A 20,214-nucleotide genomic window follows, 5' to 3' on the forward strand; every position below is an offset into this window, starting at 1 on the left:
TTATGCCTGCGTAACTATTTATTAGATTGACTCCCTTTCTTGGCTTCATCTAAGTTGCCTTCTGCAAACCTGCTACTGGGATCAGGCACCACAGATCTGAGGAAAAAATTTTTATGAGGAGTCTAATTCCCTTTAGCCATGACACTGTAAAGGCATATGTGTCTTATGATTCAGGACAATATTGTTACTTTACTGTCATCTTACAGTTGACGACCAGAGAAAGAAAAATAAAACATCTCGCCAAAAATAGTAAGAGTTGCAGTCTAGATAGAATTCATCATTTAGGAAGGGTGAGGCATGTTACAGTCACCTAATTTCTTATACAACTGCTGGAACTATCACTAGAAAACAGTTGAAGGCAATCTTTCCTTATTTTTGTGGCTGTTTGGATATCCAGAGTGAGGACTTTATTTAGATAAAATTCTACAGTTCTCTGTACTCACAAAAGATTTCCATTACAGTGAGTTTGAATTTTTCTTGAGAGTAATTTGAAAAATGATGGCAGTGTTTGATACTAGTATTGCTCTGATTTAAAGTACACACTTGGGAAATGCAGTGGGTGTGTGAAGGTTAAGTGTATGAGTTGACATTAGTCAGTCTTTCATAATGTTGAAGTGTTGTGTAGGAGTATAAAAGCTATGTCAATAAAGAGGGGAAAAACTGACAGAAAATTGAAATAATTTACATGTTCAGATGTAAAGCAGCAGAAATTAAAGAAGACAGATTTTGTTTGTAGGCTGACAGGTTTTGCACTGTTTTACAAAGGCACTATTGTGTAAATACTCATTAAGTGATTGATTAACGCATGAATTCTGTTCACAGTATAGGTAACTTCACGAGTCCAGTGATAAGTACTATGAGACCAGGTGTTATAAAACAGGGTATGTTCACAGTATGTTAAAGTAAGGCAAACAGATGGGGAAGAACTAAGTTCTATTTCTTCCACTGAACACATACAGGAAACTCCTCCAGTCTCCTCCTAGCAGGAGCAACAATCCCTGCTACAGTTTAGGGGAACAGTTAGTTATCTGTGATTATTTAGTTACAAATTGATAGATAGTGATAAAGCATACATTTTGCTATAACCAAGGACAAATGTTTAAAGTAAATAAAATTAGATGTTCTTCTTGGACCCATGCAGGAAGCTTTCTGCCTGATCGTCTACTTAGTTGAAGGTGCAATTTTGTGATGTTTTCGGTTAAAGTGGAATTCAGTGCCTTCTGTTCAGGTCTTTGTGTGGAGTGACTACAAAGTGTGTTTTACAGTGCAAGTTAGAAAATGAGCAGGTATTTATATTTGTCTGTTATTTTATCATTTTAGGTTCTATCTACGTCATGGAAAAGCCTTTGCTTTTATATATATTTTTACTCTACTGGCATTTCCTAAATGGTAAGAAGCTGAGTCGTAAGAAGCAGAAGAACTGTTTAAGTATGTTTCCTTTCCATGTATAAGCACAGAAATGTTAATTCCTCAGTTTTCCTTCAGGTGCTAGCTTGGGTTTTTTTCCTTAATGCTTTAAATAAAAAGATCTTAGCATGCTTTTACATTAAACTAGATATGTGTGCTTAATATGTGTTCTTTGATATGGGGCCAGGTTGAAATCTCTGTCAGTGTTTCAGCATAGCCACCATTTCAGACAAGGTACCATTTGCATTACACGGAAAGTTTTGCTGTCAAACCAAGGAATTGTCATGTATTCTTTTACATTGTGTATAAAAACAATCGACATTTATGTAAAAAGACCATGCCCATCTGAGGCACTAACAATCACCTGCTACCGTGGCAGTGTTCTGAAAGCAACAGCAGAGGGGCTGTGCACACACTTTCGCCTGTTTTTAGTACAGCACCACAGTGTGTGTGCACAAAGCAGGTGTTTGCAGGTATAAATAGGCCAGTTTGTCCCAAACTTGGGCAAGCGCATGCAAAAATGTTTAACTTTTTTGAACAGGGCAGATGCTTTTGGTCCTCAAAATGTCCTATGTATATGGTAAGACATGACTTTGAAGACTGGGCTTATAATTGGAAAATTAAGTTTTCTTCCAAATCTTGTTTTTCAGCTTTATTCACAGTTGAAGCTCCCCAGTCACTCTACACTGTGGAACATGGTAACAATGTCACCATGGAATGCACATTTCCAGTGAATGGGAAGTTAAAGTTTGGAGATTTAAGTGTCAGCTGGGAAAAAAAAGATAAGTTAAAGAAGCAGGTTTATGTACTTCTTAAAGGAGAGGAAGACTTCAAAAGTCAGCACAGTGACTTTAGAGGAAGAATAAAACTGCTGAAGGAGAATCTGAACTTGGGACAGTCTCTCCTTCAGATCACTGATGTGAAGCTCAGAGATGCAGGGTTTTACCGCTGTCTTATTGGCTACGGGGGAGCCGACTACAAGACAATTAATCTGAGAGTTAAGGGTGAGTGAGCAACCACAGGAGGTTCAACGCTGTCTGATACTGTTACAAGATTTCAGAGGAGTCCCTGAAGGAAGACAAGTCTGGGTTAGCATTTACAGAAACCTCTCCAGAGACAGGAGCTGCCTCATGGCCCTTGTGCAGCTGTCTAACTTGGTGTTTCCGACTAGGTTGAATCCATGTTCTGTCATTTATTTCCCGTAATGACATATAAGGTATTGTGTTGCAAAACCATTTAGATGGGACAAAGACCAGAAAGCTAATGCAGTTTTCTAAACAGCATCAAAATTGTAATAAATCCTGTACCTCCAGTTACTATGGAGAGACACAATAGCGATATTTACTTTTCCTGTCAAGCGTATTATTTACAAAAAACAAGCCGATGTACAGAAACTCAACCCAGGGGCTGGGGATAGAAAAAAGGTGTCTTGCTAATATATGCTGTTCTTCTAGCTTCCTACTAATAATCATTTTCCTCCATTTGTTTAGCTCCTTATAGAACTATAACCCAAGGAGTGGTGAGCACAGGAGGCAACAAATGGAAGTTGACATGTCAGTCAGAAGGATATCCACAAGCTGAAGTGATATGGCAAAACAGAGAATATGAAGATTTGACTGATAAGGCAAACACAAGTTATGAAACTGGAAGTGACCAGCTGTATCGTGTGACAAGTACCCTTACAATCAAAAGTAGAACTGATGAGATTTTTTACTGTATATTCTGGAACAAAGAGCTGCAAGAAAATACATCTGCGGTTTTACACATAGCAGGTAACATTTCTAAATTTTATTTATGGTAATACACTTCAAGGTACTACGTCATTTTGTCCCAGTTGAATCAGCCATGATTTGTTTCTCTTTCCTTTCTAATTTTGAAAAGGCTAAAAAGAAATTACTGTGTTGTTAAGTTTTGCTATGAGCGTACACTTCCACTGTACTAAGATATTCATCATGCATGTGTGGACAGAATTCAAGGATAGGAATTTTGCATGACCTACAGTTATGTGAAAATTGAGTCTGAGTGTTAAAAAAAGTTCTATTATTTGAAAAGCATATAGCTTGGAGCCTAGAAATAAAACCCACCCCTATAAATTAAACACACCTTCCAAGAATGTTCTGTTTTGCTGATGATAACTGTCAAATAAATTTGAACAATATGGTCTTTTCCTGCCACAATAGCCTTTGCTTTGAGCATATTTAAATATAACGAATTGTACACAGATTTTTTTTCTCATAAAGTCTGGATTGGAGGAAGACGCATGAATGGAGAAGACCAATACAATTTCTCATCAGACCGTTAACTGGGCATGACCCCTACTGCTTTTGCTTTTGATTACTCTTAATTTCTGCATTGTACCCTGATATGTTTGCACAAGCTTTCTTGCACAGCCAGAGTGGAGACCTGATCCAACTCAAAAATAGTATTACTGTTTATCAGACTGTTACTTGGTCAGCTCATTTCCCTGGTCCTGTTCACCAGGCAGTTTTAAAAATGCCTGTGCTGGCACACTTTTTGGGACTGGCAAGGGGTGGAAACAGGCAACTGAGAGTGAGAAAGCCAAGTCGTCCTTTCAACGAGTGGTGAGTGGCCAAGTTTGGTTTTAGCAAGAAACACCTCTAGGATTCAAGGAGGCCACTTATCCTTTGTATTCAGAGCTTTACCAGATGAAAGAGACTCTCTTTCTCAATCAGGTCTTTTCTGTAGTCCTGATGGGAAACTAAGCTAGATGTAATGCTTCGTACCTTGGTGTCAAGCAGGATTTGTGATAGGAATCAAAGGCACTATCACATGGAATGCAGGAAGTGAAGATAAACATTAATATCTTCTACCTATTTTTCCTTTATTGGGGTGAGATATGGTGAAGTGCACCATCAGCACCTGAACTCAGACACAACCTAAAATGCTGTTATCATGTCTGAAGTTCTCATAGCAAAAATAATATGGTGAAAATGAAAATAAAAGGGAGAAGCTTATGCAATTATGTAATGTCTTTCCCCCACTTGTTTTTCTTGAAGATTCAGCTGATGGTGTTCTGTGGACTGAGAGCAGACGTTTTGTTGGAGCAATTCTCATTGTGACTGCTTTCTTTGGATCAGTGCTTCTAGTTATGCTCTGCCTAAGAAAAGGTATTCAAATTATTTATTGTAGTGTATCTCACTTATTCTCAATATGGTCTGTTAATTCATCCTCGCAGAGGTGGAATGAGATAATAGAAGTCTGCCTTAGATCTTTCCTCCTGAAATCACTAGATTTTTTACCACATTGTTTATTTCTTTTTCTTTACCTGACTTAGTTAAATACTAGCAAGTTAGCAGAGTGGAACAGGTTGTCAGCCTCTCACAAACCACTTAGCCATGCACCTCTATTAACTTTTCTTATAGGTAATGATGTAGAGCAGAAAGATTAGTGTCTAATCTATTCAAGGATCCAAACACAGCTCATGCATTTACTGGAAATGGAGGTTTCCTATTCTGTGTCCTCCCTTTTGATTGGGAACCAGAATGCTGGCAACACATAGGGCATTGGAGGTTTTTTAGGGTTCTTTTTTTCCTTTATTCTCTGAAAATTTCCACTGAACTGTTAGAGCATTTTTTTAGTGATCTAATTGTTATGAATTCTACATATATCTTTATTCTGGTTAAAACACCACAAAAATGGTGAACTACATATGAAGTTATATGTCCAAGGTTTTGAGTCTGAAAGATTTTTTTTCACAAGAGGGAGTATTCCCACTGTGGCTTCATACCACTTGATTAATTTCCTTGTTAATTTTTGAGCTTTTTCAGTTCACTTCACTGACTTGAACTGGACATTTTCAGCATCACAGCATGCTGAAGAGCTAAAGCATTGGTGGTAATTTGTTTTCGTTTGCTAGCTAACAAAGGAAAAAACCTGGAGAAATAATTTTTAGGGTATCTGAGCATGAAAAGAATACGGTTTGCCCCCAAATTAAAGAAAAAATGTTTGAAATATGTTGCTTAACCTGAAAAAAGTACTGTTACATTTTTTTGTCTTTGGTTGTTTGTGGGGTTTTTTTCCTTGGAGGGAAGGTAGGTGTGTTTGAGGATTTTATATTCAGGGAAATTTTTTTACTCTTCATGCAGAGTAACATCATGCAGATTTCAGAACATCCATAGGACTCATTTGAAAATGTCAAAAGGAGAGTGGTTTTACTGAACATTATGGTTTTGGCCAGAACTCTTCCTCTGTATAGTAAATTTGTGGATTTTTTTTAGCCGTTGTGTAGCTACTTCTTTTTTTCCAAATAACTTTTTGAATATTTTTTTTGTCAAGTTGTCTGCAGAGAAAAAATACAAGAGGCATTGAAGCTGATACAGTACTCTTAGCATTGTAATATCATACTGGCATGACTCTGTAAATTATTAGCAGAAATGCTCCAAAAACCTGAACAAGATAGTTGACTAAATGCTCCCTCGAAATTCTTGAGTTTTGTAGGAGATGTAAATGCCTGTAGCTAGCATGAAACTCAGCTGGAATTAATGCAAAGGCTAGTTGTACTGTCTTTTCAAGTGGTATCTCAAAAGCTTCCACACTAAGAGAGGTGTACATTCTGAGGTGGTATAGCAGAACTGTTGGCTTTCCTGTCTGCCAGCTCTCTTTTCCACAGTGAAAACCAGAAACAGCCCTAATTTCTGTCTACAAATTAACAAAAAGATCTATAAGCAAACTCTACACTGAGCGTTCATGTTGAAGTTCCATAAAATAAATAAAGATAGATAGAAGAACTAAATGTGGATATTCAGTGTTTTCATCACAAACTCATCTCCTGCATCCATGCTACGGAAACATGTCCTGGGAGAAGTGTTCGTAAGCTTAACAGGCTTGCAGGTGATGCTAACAGGCTGTAGAGGGCCTGTAGATAACGTGTAAGAATATACTTGTCCTAAGAACGTGATAGGAATAGGAACAGAATATGAAACTGGAAGAAGGGACAGCAAAATCCTTGACTTCTCAGAAGGTTCCCATTTGGGGATTTCAGTGAAGGTCAGAAGTTTCCTAGGTTGTTTGTGTAATATTTCTTGTTTGTGTGTATACATGATAATGAATATACATGTCATGATGTATGTGATTATCATGATTATGTTATATATAATATATGCGCGTGTGTGTGTATTATAAACTGCAAGTTGTTTCATAAGCTCAAGTAGTAGCAACAGGTTTTTCTTTCAAAACCCAAGCTGTCCTAGATGACTGGACAAATGATTCTTTCAGAAAGGAACCTTCCTGGATTATGGGCTTTTTGTCCCCTCAAAAAGCACTAAGAAGGTGATCCCCTTCTTGTTCCCTGTTGCCCAGTAAGTTCAAATTCTGGGTGAAAATATACAATGGAAAAACATTTGAACAAGTATTTTCCAGTGATTTAGTGTATAACATCAATGGAGTTCTGGCTTAGGAACAAGGAAAGGGAATTGGAAAGGAAACTGACAGACTGGGGGCACTGAAGAATATTTTTTAAAGTCTTTGAAGAAATTGAGTGTTTTGAGAACCGATCATCATGCTATGCTAAGTGAGCCCTTTCCACCAGTGTGCTTAAGCCCCCATTAGATCTGAAGTAGGTATTTTGTTTTCTTTTTGATTTTTATCTCTTATTTTCTTTCAGCTAGAGCAAATAAGGACAACAGAACACCTGTGGCTACTTCATCAACAGCAAGTATGTACATACAGCATAAATCTAGCTCAGTGTGATTTTTGTAGAAATAATTGCTTGAGAATTTACTCTGTAATGGTGGCAACCAAATGCAGATTTACATTCAATTTTCATTTTACTTTCTAATTTTCATTTATGTAATAACTGTAAATTACAATTGAACAGTGACTTTTCATTACTATGTCAACTTCTTGAAACAAAAACATGAAAGAAAAGCATACTTGTTCCAGGAGCAGATGCAGTCCTGATATGCACAAGAAAAAGACAGAATGGTGTGCTGTGTTTTGGAAAGTCTGTGATAGGATGGGACATGATCCCTGGAACATATACCTCAGGATGGCAGCACATCCTGGTGTGCAGATCCTATGCTGCAATTTGAGCCGTGTTGGCATCATCCTGTGTTTCCTCCAGTATTATAGTGCGCATTTGAGGGTCTTTCTTTGTCACAACATTAAAGACAGAGCGTTTGGCCCTGTTGAGAGAAACACAGGAAGAAGCTTTAGCTTCCCTAGCAGTTTCTTTTTCCTTCTGTTGGGATACTGGTGCTACTTGCTATGAGCAAAGCTCAATGAATGGCCAGTACAACCATGACAGTGAGAAATGGAGGAAACAGTGGAGAGAGTTAATATTTACAGTGGGAAATAAGAGATTAAAATCCTTTAGTCCCCTCTCATGATGGCTCAAGGTTGGGGTTTTTTTTAATTTGTTGTATGGTTTTATTTGGAGACCAATTCAAATTAAGCTGCTGTGTGAAAGTTTGTTCATACTGGCAGTTGGGGTTTTCCTGAGAAAATCTCTCCTGAGAATACTTGCCCAAAATGGACATTATTTGGTATTAATCTCTTCTCCTGATCTGTGTTTAAGTCACATAGTTCCTTGACAGCCTGAGATTAGCAGCTTTTAACAAAGATTTATCACTACATGAAAAGTTTAAACTATGCTGACTGTTATCTGTATGTATGTTTGTTTAAAGAGCTGTCAAAAGATAAGGATACATATGACTGCAGAGATGCTTCTTTTGAAGACAAAGAGCTGAAATGTAAGTATAAATGATAAAGGGAAAAATAGTAACAAATTGCACACAGCATAAATCATCCATGGTCATCAGAGCCTTCATTCATGGCTGATTTGTTTAGTCCCTTGTTTCAACAGACAGAGTCTTCAAGAGAAGTACAGCCTCCCATTCTCTGTCTTACAAACTCACCATCATAGCTCATTGTGTACTGGGAGTTGTATCAAATAATTAATCTGGTTTAAAAGAGAAAAAGAAAAGCCATGCAAAGGAAAATGTGATGTGGAGATATTTAACAACCCAAATTAGTCTTTTCTCTAGCTCACACTTTTGCTACAGAAACAGTTGTGCCAGCACAACTGAAGGAGTGGTGATGGCAATGGGGAGGGAGACCTTAACCCATCACGGACACTCAAGCAAGTCTGAAGCCGTGAGATTCTGTCCCAGCAAAGCAAGAAAATAAATGACTGAATCTCTGAAATCTCTGAAACATACTGTGGTGTGGAACAGAAGGGTGAAGTTATTGAAGTTTTTCTTTCATGTTCTTGCTGAGTTCTATAGCAGTTATATTAATTACATCCCAAATCCCTCCCTGCTACATTTTACTGTAGTAAACATAAACAAAGGTAAGCCTGCTGGTCCCGCAGGTATAGATCTCCAAGTCAAGGAGTTAAGGCCTGGGGATATGCTGCTAGGGTTACCACCAGATAGAGCACTGAATGTATTTGAAAGACTTTGAAAGAAGATTTTAAAAGAATGGGGGACCTAAGCCACAGCAATTTCACTGTATTTGCTGAAGAGCGCTTCCCACCAGTGTGTTTGAACTACCACTTTATTTCCTCCCATGATCATCATCTCTTTCTATTTGACCTTTTAAGTAATTTCACTTTAGATCTTTAATTTTGACAACGAAGGATATTTTTTTGTTACCTCCAAACTCTAGGAAAGAGTCCCAAAGCCATTAACTGTTTTGTGACTTCATCATTTTGTAATTTGATAATTTATTCATATAATTCTTCTTTTTACAGATATGCAAATTGAGAAGACCTAGAGAAAGCAGGGGAAGCTTTTTTCCTCTGTCATGAAAGTTTGACAGCTCAGATGTTCTGTGTTCTGTCTGTTAAGGGGATATTCCTTTTTTTATTTCTGTTCTGTGATGGCAATCTTCTTCCATATTGTTGTAACTCAGGAAAAACTGCAGTGAAGTTAATAGAATTATTATAGTGTAAAAAGTCCTTGAATTCAGGCTTCTGTGTATGTGACTAGGTTTGGAGGTATTTATTTAAATATCCAAGTTTCTGCTTTCTCAAGTTTATGCACTGTCAAAGACACGTCAAAAAGATCTTTTAAGGTAAAGCACTTTAGGTCTATGACCGTCATGAATTTCATAGCTAGTTCTTGAATAGGCCACCTTCTGGGCTTTTTTTTTTTTCTTTTTTTTTTTTTTCTCCCACCTGAGCTCTCAGTTCCTTGCAGAGATTTTGTTTTGCAGCTTTTGAACAGTTTTTTCAATACTTTGATCCTCAAAAAAGATAAGGGTGCAGTAAGACAAGATGCCATACAGACAGGGCAATTTCTGTCCTTACTGTAGATCTTAAAACACCAGATACTCACAGCTAAGCCTGAAATAGATGCTGTAACCCTCTTGGCAACTACGGTTAGGCAATTATTAGATAATACTGATCTTCTTGATCTCTTTCTCTGAAAAGTGTTTTGGGAATTTAATATCCTTGTGATATAGCTGGTACTACTTGGTTACCGCTCATTACTATTCTGATTTACCATTTGGGGATAATGCAATGCTTTGGACATTCTGGAAGAACGGCTCTTGATTTGGACTGCCTTTTTGTTCATCTTGAGTACAGAAGAAAGAGAACCTTCTCAATTCTAGGACATGAAATAAATGCTCATGTGATTACTTAAGAAATGCTGGGGGGAACATGCTCCTGGATCCCATTTCTTAAGCTATTGCTTTGTTACATTTTGCTAGGTGCAAAATAGCTTTTTTTTTTTTTTTGTCATACACAGATGAAAATTATTTATTACAATGCTATTCACAGTTATATTTTTTTAATAAAATATGTTGTGTTTTTCTTGTGGTTTTTTTCCTGCTCTCTTTAACTTGTTGATAAGTAGTGTTAGCACTACTTGTGCTTTTTCTGGGAAAATCAGGTATCTAAGATTTGGGTGTAGAATAGTGTCTACACCCATGTCATCCCTGTAATGGCTCCCACAAAGAAGAGACAGCTGGAATCTCATTGGACTCTGGTTTTATTTTTCAGTTTAAAATAAATGAGTCTGCTGTGCAGTCCTAAGAATGTGAGTGCAGCCCTTGGCCCAGGGCTTCACTGCTGGCAGTATTTGATCTAGCTAATGTGAAATTGTGTTTAATATACATCTCAGCAAGCTGCCCTATATAGTAGGATAGAGAAATATATCCCAAAACCATAATGGAGTTGGTAGACCTCAGTTAAGTAAATAGTTACTACATAGTGATTTCCCTAATTCATGGCAGGGCTTGCATATTCTGATACTGATTCTTGCTGTTTGATTCTTCAAGGATGCTGTGTGAACTTGAACATCCACTCCTGCTTCCCAACATGCTTTTAGAGGTCATGCTTTTAGTAGGGGTATGAAGGCGATGGCCAATTTTAATTATTCCTGCAGTGCAAGAATGGCTTTGGAAATATTAGGGCCATTTGTAGAAAAAGCACTGACTCTTCTCAATGCACAAATTTAGTTTCATACCACTACGAGTTTCATATCACTACATAAATAATTCCCCTTCCAGACAATCTCTTCATTTTCTACTTCCTCTTTGAGACTGCAGCAGCTGTTTGCATATTAAAGTAAAAGTGAAAAGTCTACTCCTTTTAGTTATTATCAATCTTTGCAAGGCAGTGCTATTAGTGCATGCTTAGTATCATGGAACAGAAGTTGATGTCTTTATCAGGCTCCACCAGACAGCAGGAACTGTTACATTTATCTTTCCCGCCAGAGAAAAGGTAAGTTACTGTTGACAGTGCTGTATAGCAGATGAGTAAGGTAATGAAATGAGGGGATATAAATCTATTTTTAAATTCTGCAGCTGAACCCTACTGTCCAAAATGTCAGTGCTTGAATTCCTGAGTGGTTGATAGGAAGCTTGAAATTTTGCTACTTCATTAGAAAAGCAGGATGTGTGGTAGATAACAGATGATGTGAAAAGACCTGTCCTCTCTAAATAAGCTCCACTTTATATTTCTCTGCATCCAAACCAGAACTTGTCTGATTTAATTTTAGCAATTTTACAAATTAGGCTTTTAGGATAAGCTAAGTGTCTTGGCTTCATTTTTATGAATATAGGGAGACTCTTCCACATGCTCATCCTCCAATGCCATGAATTGTTTCAGCACAATTACTTTCTCCTCATGACAGAGGGAGAATACGCACCTAACTGAAAGGACACATTTAGGTCATGAGAACTAGGTAAGAGGAAATCCTTCCTATCCTAACATAAAAAATTTAGTTAAACACCATATTTGTAATAAGATTTTTTTCCTTCAGTTAACAATTTTTGCATGCTACTTCAGTGGTTTTGGATAGCTGGAAAATGAAATCCACCAGGAAGCTAGAGCAGACTCAGCTTCACTAAGTTGCATTTTGCTTCCTAATGGCCAAGCATTGTTAGATGCCCAAAAGTGCTCTGAAAAGCCTGGATCGTGCGCACAATCTAAATTGGCTTACTGGTATTTGAGTTCAGGACTTATTCATTTGAAAAATGTTCTTATGAACCAGTCTGATGGCCTGTTTTGTGGTGTGGCATTTAGTTTTGTAGAATATGAATGCTATTACTAATAACAATTACATTAAAGAATAACTAATAATAAGAAAAATGGCATCATTGCTATTGACCTTCAGGGCTTTTCATGGAGCAGCATGCAGGATGTGTGTCCCTTTTCCCTTTTGACCAAAAAATCAGTGTCCTAGAGTGACGTGTACCAATGGTGCATCCTCCAGGCATGGGCTAACCAGCAAAATGGCAGAGATGTTAACAGTGGAATTTCGGCTTTTGCAGATGTTAACAGTGGGACTTCTGGTTTTGCAGCATCTTCTCCCCAATTCCCTGTCTCCTCCATATTTCTCTGGTCCTGCAATCTAGGTGATTGTCCCAGCCAAGTACCTGCCAGGTACTGCTGGGCTCATGAGATGCCCCAGGCAGGTCACTGACTCTTGGGCAATTGCTCTGAGCTGTTCCCAAATAAGGAGTACATGAAGAAAACCTATTGTAGCTAGAGCTGGCTCAAAATCAGTAGAAGACAGTGATGGTAACTGTGAAGTAACTTTGGATACCTTTTCTGTCAGGTGGGAAGAGAACAAGGAACACTTTTGTTTTCCTTCCAGAAGAAGTCTCAATACCTGCAGGGAAGCCAGACACCTAGACACAGGGGAGGTAGAGACTCCTTAACAAACAAGTGAGGAAGTAGTGGATGGGTTAGGCAAGCAAATGGCTAATCAGAAGAGAAGGAATACAGCAATCAACAAAACAAGGCTTCCCTGAGGAGTTCATGCAGGTAGAGAGTCTCCCTTGGTAGCACACTGGTATTCTGCAAAGGCATTTTCTGGGAATCACCATGACTCCGGGTGGGAGATCCATCTTTTACAATGTTTCAGGAAGAGGGTTATCTCCTGCCTTTACCACCTCAAAATGCCTATAGGTTTTGCACAACTTGCACATCATTCACATTTTTCTGCCTTTTTCTTTATTTTACCATTAATAAATCCTTTAAAAAATTTTATTAATTGCAAGGTATGTTTGCATAAATACTTCTCCCTAAATAGGCTATTTGTCTTAGTGTGGAAGGCCACAAAGCAAACAAGGCCTTTGAGAGTTGGTGGCAGGTGGACGGTGAAGATGGAGTTAAGAGAAACAGTAGGCATAAGCATCAGTCAAGAAGAAGTACCTTAGGAAGTTTCAATTCCCCACTCTCACATACTTACAAAAAGAGCACAGATCTCACTTGCTGCAATCTCTTCCCTCTTGCTTGTACTGAAACTGTTAGGACATCAGGCAAACTTAACTTTAATTGTAAATCATAGATCAAGCTCAACTCTGGCCCTATGGACTTTTCTCTCTCCTTCAAGTGTCCAGTCAGCCAAACCATTGACTGCTGACAGCTGCCAAAGAGGTCATTGGAGTTTTTCTGGAAGAAGGTCAGGCTACCCAGGAATTACTTTATGTGATAGGGCTACAAAGGATAAGTTTACTGACGAAAACAAAAAAGTGTAACAGTGGTTTTGGGTTTGTTGAGATGGATTTCTCTGCACCTGGCAGCAGGAGACACAGTTTCACAGTCTGAGTCAGACTGGAACTGTGAGGCAGGCAATCATCATACATAGTCCCAAACCAGACAGGATTCATGGCACTACAGCCACAACCATTATTTGTGCGGAGCTAGAGCACAATTCTTCCAAGTGATGAGGAACTAACTGGAGACAAAAGAGTATGTGTGTCCCACCTGTAGCACCAATGCATCCAAGAAACCTGGGAAGAGACCACTGTAACCTCTTTTACGTTTTCCCACTCATAATGTGATCATAAATTAAAAGACAGAGAGATGAGCTGCAGTATGGAAGTAAATAGTACCTAGTAACAGTAAAATGCACAGAGACATCCATTAATAAGGTTGTTTAATAGAATAGAATACTTTATGTTCGAAAGGAGCTCTGGCAGTCACCTAGTCCAACCTTCCCCTCAAAGCAGGGCCAACTTAAATCCAATTGCCCAGGCTTTGTCCTGTCAAGTTTGGTGTATTGGCAAGGATGGAGAGTCACAACCTGGCTTGGCAACAGTGTTTGACTACCCTCATTGTGATTTGTTTTGTTTTGTTTTGTTTTTTTTTAACAATATGGGTATAGATATAGATGAAAATGAACAGGGCATGTGTTCTGCAAATGTTAGGTAATCATTAAGGGATTCTTGTAAAATTAATCTGATGAAAACTAAGAAAATGTAACTTAATAGTTCTATGAATGCAGAACAGTCCTAGTAAATGCAAGTTCAGATGCCAAGGCTGTATACTGCTCTACATGGGTATAAATATAGCAAAAAATTATGGGTGTAATTAAAAGCAGAATTTGAGCATATAAATTTTAGATAGCGTTTTGAATAAACTTGTTTGGATGCACTTGTCTAGCAGTGCAGAGCACTGAACTCAAGTGTATGGTCAGCATGAAACATCAAAATGAAACTGGAACTGCTCACAAATTCCTAAGAAGCTTGGTGGTTTCCTTTTAACACAATTGTTTTATGACAGAAAGCCAGAATAAGATCAGCCTACAAGCTGTGCTATCGGTGCATGTTTTAAACTGATCATGAGAGTTGGATAGTTTCTGCTATCACGCAAATAGGATAGAACTACTTTATTAAAACTTTGAAAATCTTAGCTGGTTTATGAACCTGATTCTTCCAATGACTGCATGAAGATCTGATGTGAGTATAATGCTGCTAAAATGCAAATCGATATTTACGCTATTTCTGACTAATGGATTGCAGATTTTTTTCCTATATTCTTAAGATTTGCTTAAATTACATTTATTTTCAGATTATTTGTGGGGAGTGGACTCTGATTCAGAACCAGAGATTGCATAAGTCCCAGATCCTAAACCACGGGTCCCTATAGCTTCAAACCCTGAGGAATAAAGAGTTTTAGAAGCTGAACCTGTCTTGCAACTCGATCTTCTGTCATGGGCAAAGGCAGAAGAGTGGTGCTAGTGAGCCTCTTCACATTATGCATTGGGATGTTGCTGTTCATAAATCTTTAATTCTGAATTTCAGGGAAGAATTGTATGGAGAAAAAAATCTGTATGAATTTGTATCTATATGTTCCTGCTTACTTTCTTTTAGTTGTTATTAAACCCCTACCTGCAGATGGTAGGCTGTTCTGCAAGTCTGGGGACTTTCACCTTCTGCATTCCCAAGAGGAGCACAGGCTAGGAAGAGAACAATTTCTTGTGCTTCCCTGAAAAGTCTTTCTTTCTGTAGAAGGTGGTGATATCAGAGAAAATTTGCAGTGTATCATGCCAAAGCATTAGCCTGTATTGTTCAGTGCTGCTGCTAAGAGCTGAAAGGTGTGTGTTCTCTAGAATACACAGCTGCATTTTAAATGTAATGACATTTTCTGTAACAAAATTTGAACCCAATCTTATCCAAACATCTATGGAAAAAAAATTTATTCGAGGTTGTGTTAGAATTAATGTATTTGATATTGAACAAAAAAAGTGACAGTGAAAAAGATATAACAGGTGACAGTTAAACAATGCAGAGAAAGTAAAAATTCACAGCAAGGATGAGCAAAGAAGGAAGTGAGAAATTATATCTCTTCACCTGAAAGCTGAAGTGAGATGGAGACCAGACTGAAACAATGCAAATAGGCTGTCACAGGTGATGTGAACATCAGATATAAAGCAATGGACCGAACAGCAGCTTGAATGTATAGTGAGGTGGACAACAAGGGACGGCAATAAGGGTGCAACAGCAGAGAAGGAACAGCAGGTGAGAGGGTGTGTGGGTGAAGTGGGTTGGAGAGAAAGTGGGCAGAAGACTTATGTCCACGGAACATACTGAGACAGGCCTGAGAAACAGACTTTGGACAAATTTTAATATGCACTGCTAGTTTTTTTATGAAATCCTTGAAATGGAAACAAAATGGTGAGATCTAGAACAGATGTAGTTTGTATAAGGATCTAATGCTGCCTTTTTTGTTGTTTATTTTCTGACCTAGGATTTTTAAACCTTTTTTTAAATTTTTTTTTTTTTTTTTTTTTTAAACTGGAAGGAAAATCAGTTTAGTCTTTCATGAGGATGCTGAAAAGTTTGTGTCTTTTTGCACATGTGAGAGTATTGGAAGGTAGCTTTTGAAACTGCAAGATGCACAGAAGACAAAGGAGTTTCAGTAACAGAGAAAGACAAAGCAAGCAAACAGCGACTGGGACCCTGCAATCTTTTGCAGTGTACATATATGTATGAGAAAATAGCCTGTTTTCCAAAAAAATGAGCATAAAACTCAGTTTCATGCACAAAGATCTGAATTACCCCCAAACAAACTAGCTTAGGCATGAGAAACAGTACAGTCACATTAGCCTGTTATTGCTCTGATGCTTTCTTTTGGCCAAACGGAGCCAGGTAGCATGCCATGTTAACACAGCTTGTTTGCTTCTGGTATTCAGGTGACTTTGTCTTCCTGGGATATTTCCAGAGGGCACTGGGGTTTTTTTGTGCTTTGTGCAGGCACCACCTTTGCAGTACAAAAATACAAAGGCTGTAGAAGGCGAGGGAATAAGAAAAGAGTGATCTGAGCTGACCTGTGTAATGTTATAGAGTATGTTAGTAGCAAAGCAAAAATGTTGAATGTAGGAATGAACAAATCAATTGCAACATTGCTGTTTCAAGTCTATAACAAAGTCTGTCAGCTCATGATTCCTCACCAGTCTTTCAGATCACTTGCAATACCTGGTTTGCTAAAGTGCACTTGACAGTTGGTGTGGAGGTGGACACAGGCTACCTGGCCAGCCTGGTGATGTTACCGTCCTCCTCCCAGCTCCCAGCTGTGGAGTGCAATGTCCCTGCTTTCTTTCAGGAACTTTGTAAGAGCACCTGTGTTATACCTGCTAAAACTGAGGATGATCACATCCTAAGGGCTGCCAACATGCTAACTTGGTCTGCAGGGCAATGCAATACAAACAAGGGTCTGTCTACAACACCTACTTAACTTTAACAGGACCAAGTACCCTTTCCTTAGTCCTTTAATCCTTTAATCTTTCAGACTGAAGTCTGAGTGATTATTGTGAACTTCTATGTATGTTTGACTTCTGCTTTAAACCTGGAGAAGAGCTGGTGTGCTTGGACGCTTGTTTAGATTTTTCAACAGTTCTGATTATTCTAGTGGAAGATACGCTCTTGGTCTACAAAACTCTCCTTGCTTACTGCTGCTAATTGTCATTATGTAAATGCTAAATGAGTTTACTGTTCTTAATCATCCATTTGCTGGAATACAAATATTTTAATAGCTGAAATGATGTTTCCAGGAAAGGGTTATCAACGTTTTGTTAAGCTATAATATCCCTGAATCAGAGACTGTGCCTCTGGTTGTGTTCGTTTAGTAGATGGCAGAAGAAAGATTCATCTAGCACAGGATCATTTGTTATCCTTGTGTTGGCAGCAATCATAGAATCAAAGAATGGTTTGGGTTGGAAAGAATCTTTAAAGGTTATCTAGTCCAACTCCCCTGCAATGAGCAGGGACACTCATAGCAAGGCTACTAACCCAAGGTGGTGTCAAAGGGTCTTGTACTATGGTCTTATACTAAGATGCTCCTTTTATTTAAGAAAAGAACTATGATCTTTCAGATACACAGATGAAAGGAATAGAATTGAATTCACAGTTCACATTATTCATATGTGGGTTTCAATCTTTATTACTAAGAAGTAGATTGCACAATACTCTGTGATTTCCATGTTCCTTTGCTTACAAAGCTTCTTGCAAACTCTTCATTATTGTCAACACTGTGGGAGTTGTTACTAACTGAGAAATCATTAACAATTCTGACCAGATTGGTGCCAACCTCCCTTGTCAACTCAGTGTTGGTTCACAACCCAAGTGTTCCCCAAAGGTAAGATCCAGTAGCCATAACAATAAACACATGCCAAAGAGATCTATACAAAGCACGGCTACTTAAAAGAAGTATCCCAGCTTTTGCTCAAGAGCTCCATGATTTAAGCGTATAGCAGGGTCTGATGTTCCCCTTTTGCCACCACTTTTACCTCCTGAGATCATCTTTATAATATACAGCTCTGTTAGGACAAGCATCTCTTCACTTCTGTCTGTAGAACTGAATTAAGTCTATATATGGAAAATGGAATAATATGTTGAAACCAATATTGTGGCCTGGAGCATAGAGCTTGTGCAGTTTGAAATGGGAATGCCAAGTCTAAATTTTCTGAGGGAACAAGAAATATCTTTCTCACTCTTTACCAGGAGGATGTTTGGCAACAACTTGAGATTTTATGTGGACTGGTGCATTGCATTGGCAAAAAATGACCTTATTTTTGAAGATGAGTGTTATAATCCTTGTGGATGTGTAAGCTGGGGCCAGGACTAGTGTCATAGACATGATCAACTGAATCAAAAGGAGGAAAACTATACATAGTGCTGTTTTGACCTTTGGGGAATTTTAGCAATTTATTATCATTGCCCTCTGGATATCAGTCAGCATTCACTAAGAAAACTTATCAGAATATGTTCCTTTTGGGCCACAGAAAGTCAAGTGTGGGTTTCAGCTTAGTACTTTCAGTAAAATAAAAAAGCTGTATTAAAAGAGATTATATTCCTCCCTTTCTCCATTCACATTGTCATGCCTTTGTGTTCATTGTTGCCATTCAAATTTTTAGTCTTGGTCCCTACATCCTCACTGGAACTATTACAACTCATAAAAAGCCATGATGGTTTTCAGATGTCTGATGCTATGGTTTTCATCACCTCAACCCTCAAAGGTTTATTCAGCTTCATTTTCATAATTACACAGCACCGTGTGAAAACTTGCCTTTTCTTCTGCAGGTCGGTCTGGGAAATTCATTTACTGACAGGATCTGAATTGCTGTTGAAATGTCATGCGACTTCATGTTCTTAGATGTGGATTTCAATTCCTGACTTTGCTGCCAGAACCACTGAGTGCTGATTTTTATGGTGCAGTGTTCCTTTGTTATATCACTGTGAAGTTGTAACAGACAGATGATGAATATGCTTTAGAAATGACCTTTTGCTTAAAGGAAAAAAAAGACAGTGCTGTGCATGAATGTGTTACGATAGTTGTGTACAAGGACTACTGCAGAGTAGGGGATGGTATGTGTTTTACAAAAGGTAGGGAGAAAATGAGGGCTATTCTGTAACAGCGTGAATGGTCGGTACTGCAAGCTTGGAAGAAATAACATTTCAGACGCTGGTACAGACCTTCCTTATAGAAGTATGTCAGGATGCCTGGCAGAGCAACATGATTAATTTGCATGGGTAGATTGCACTGAGGTTGCGCAACAGGTTGATGTCCACTAGTAAGATCATGGAAATAAAGAAGGATGGCTTCTAGTACACATCCTTGCTGATAGATACTTGATCCTTCTAATACAGATCCTTGCTGATCACCACAAGCATTCCATGACTCTGCTTTCAGTATCACAAATGCAAATGTTTCCCTGTTTGGGTTCTTCTATTTATTTATGATATGTGTACCATAAGTATGTATGGTATGTGTATTTATGGTATGATTTATCACAGATTAAGTAGTGGCAACTCAGTCCTGTGATACACGTAATTAGCTTTCATTCATATGTAGTAAGTCTGCTTACTGTAGTTTGCATATCTACCTTTATTGTAACATAAACATCACCTTTAGCTGTGACATCAAAAGATAATTTCTAGGAAAAGCCCTCTGATCTTGGCTGCTAATTTTGCTAAAGCTTGAGCCTGTCTTTCTGAGGTACTGAGAGCTCAAAGATAGAAGCAGTCAGAGAAATGCGGCACCTGAGAAAATTACAGCCAGAATGTTTCAAGCTGAGCCACAAATGAATGGGGAAGTAAAATTTAAAACCCTCTCCAGTAAGGCTAGCTCTGGGGAAGTCTAAAATTGCTCCTTCTGTTCTTTACTTCCTTATGATTATTTCCCGATCTCCTTCACTAATTTTTCAGATTATACTGTATGCTGGCATGCTTTATTCAAAGTAATTCTTCCTTCTTTTCTATTATTTCATCAGTTTCATTTTAAATGTTGTCCCTGGTTTTTGTTTTTTGCTTTTTAGTTATGTTGATCTGTATACAAAAGTACAAACAATAGTTTGGTTATTACTGGAACAGGAAGATACTCACTCTAAAACTGGACTTTCTCCTTCTGCATTATTTCAGAACAGTTGGTTTACTGTCAGTAATAGAAGGTACTTTGTACATGTCAGGCACTGCCATGTGCAAAGTGAAAGAATTAGCAGCAGTAATTGTTTATACCTAATCCATTCTGAAGCGAACTTTAATTTACCTACTCTGAGATTTCCAGTACCTCACACTGAGTTCCAGGCATCTGCTGGTCTTGAGGTTAAAGAA

At 38.2% G+C, this 20,214-nt stretch overlaps 1 protein-coding gene across 1 annotated transcript; it reads left to right on the forward strand.

Moving 5' to 3' along the window:
* The first annotated feature begins 1,319 nt into the window (after nucleotides 1-1,319).
* Nucleotides 1,320-9,242, forward strand: CD274 (CD274 molecule). The gene is made up of 7 exons (XM_010586041.1): nucleotides 1,320-1,389; nucleotides 2,058-2,411; nucleotides 2,898-3,179; nucleotides 4,425-4,535; nucleotides 7,031-7,081; nucleotides 8,052-8,117; nucleotides 9,119-9,242. The coding sequence occupies exons 1-7, from the start codon at nucleotides 1,335-1,337 to the stop codon at nucleotides 9,139-9,141; spliced, it is 942 nt and encodes a 313-aa protein (XP_010584343.1). The 5' UTR covers nucleotides 1,320-1,334; the 3' UTR covers nucleotides 9,142-9,242.
* The last annotated feature ends 10,972 nt before the right edge of the window (nucleotides 9,243-20,214 follow it).

Source organism: Haliaeetus leucocephalus, unplaced genomic scaffold (genome assembly GCF_000737465.1).
Source record: "Haliaeetus leucocephalus isolate CR32 unplaced genomic scaffold, Haliaeetus_leucocephalus-4.0 Scaffold139, whole genome shotgun sequence".
In the NCBI taxonomy this organism is placed as follows: Eukaryota; Metazoa; Chordata; class Aves; order Accipitriformes; family Accipitridae; genus Haliaeetus; species Haliaeetus leucocephalus.

Bases quoted from the DNA above. Each gene is read 5' to 3' on its own strand.
- CD274 (XM_010586041.1), top strand. From the start codon at position 1,335: ATGGAAAAGCCTTTGCTTTTATATATATTTTTACTCTACTGGCATTTC. The intron at 3,180-4,424 runs GTAACATTTCTA...TTTTTCTTGAAG, and splicing joins TGCGGTTTTACACATAGCAG to ATTCAGCTGATGGTGTTCTG. The intron at 4,536-7,030 runs GTATTCAAATTA...ATTTTCTTTCAG, and splicing joins TATGCTCTGCCTAAGAAAAG to CTAGAGCAAATAAGGACAAC.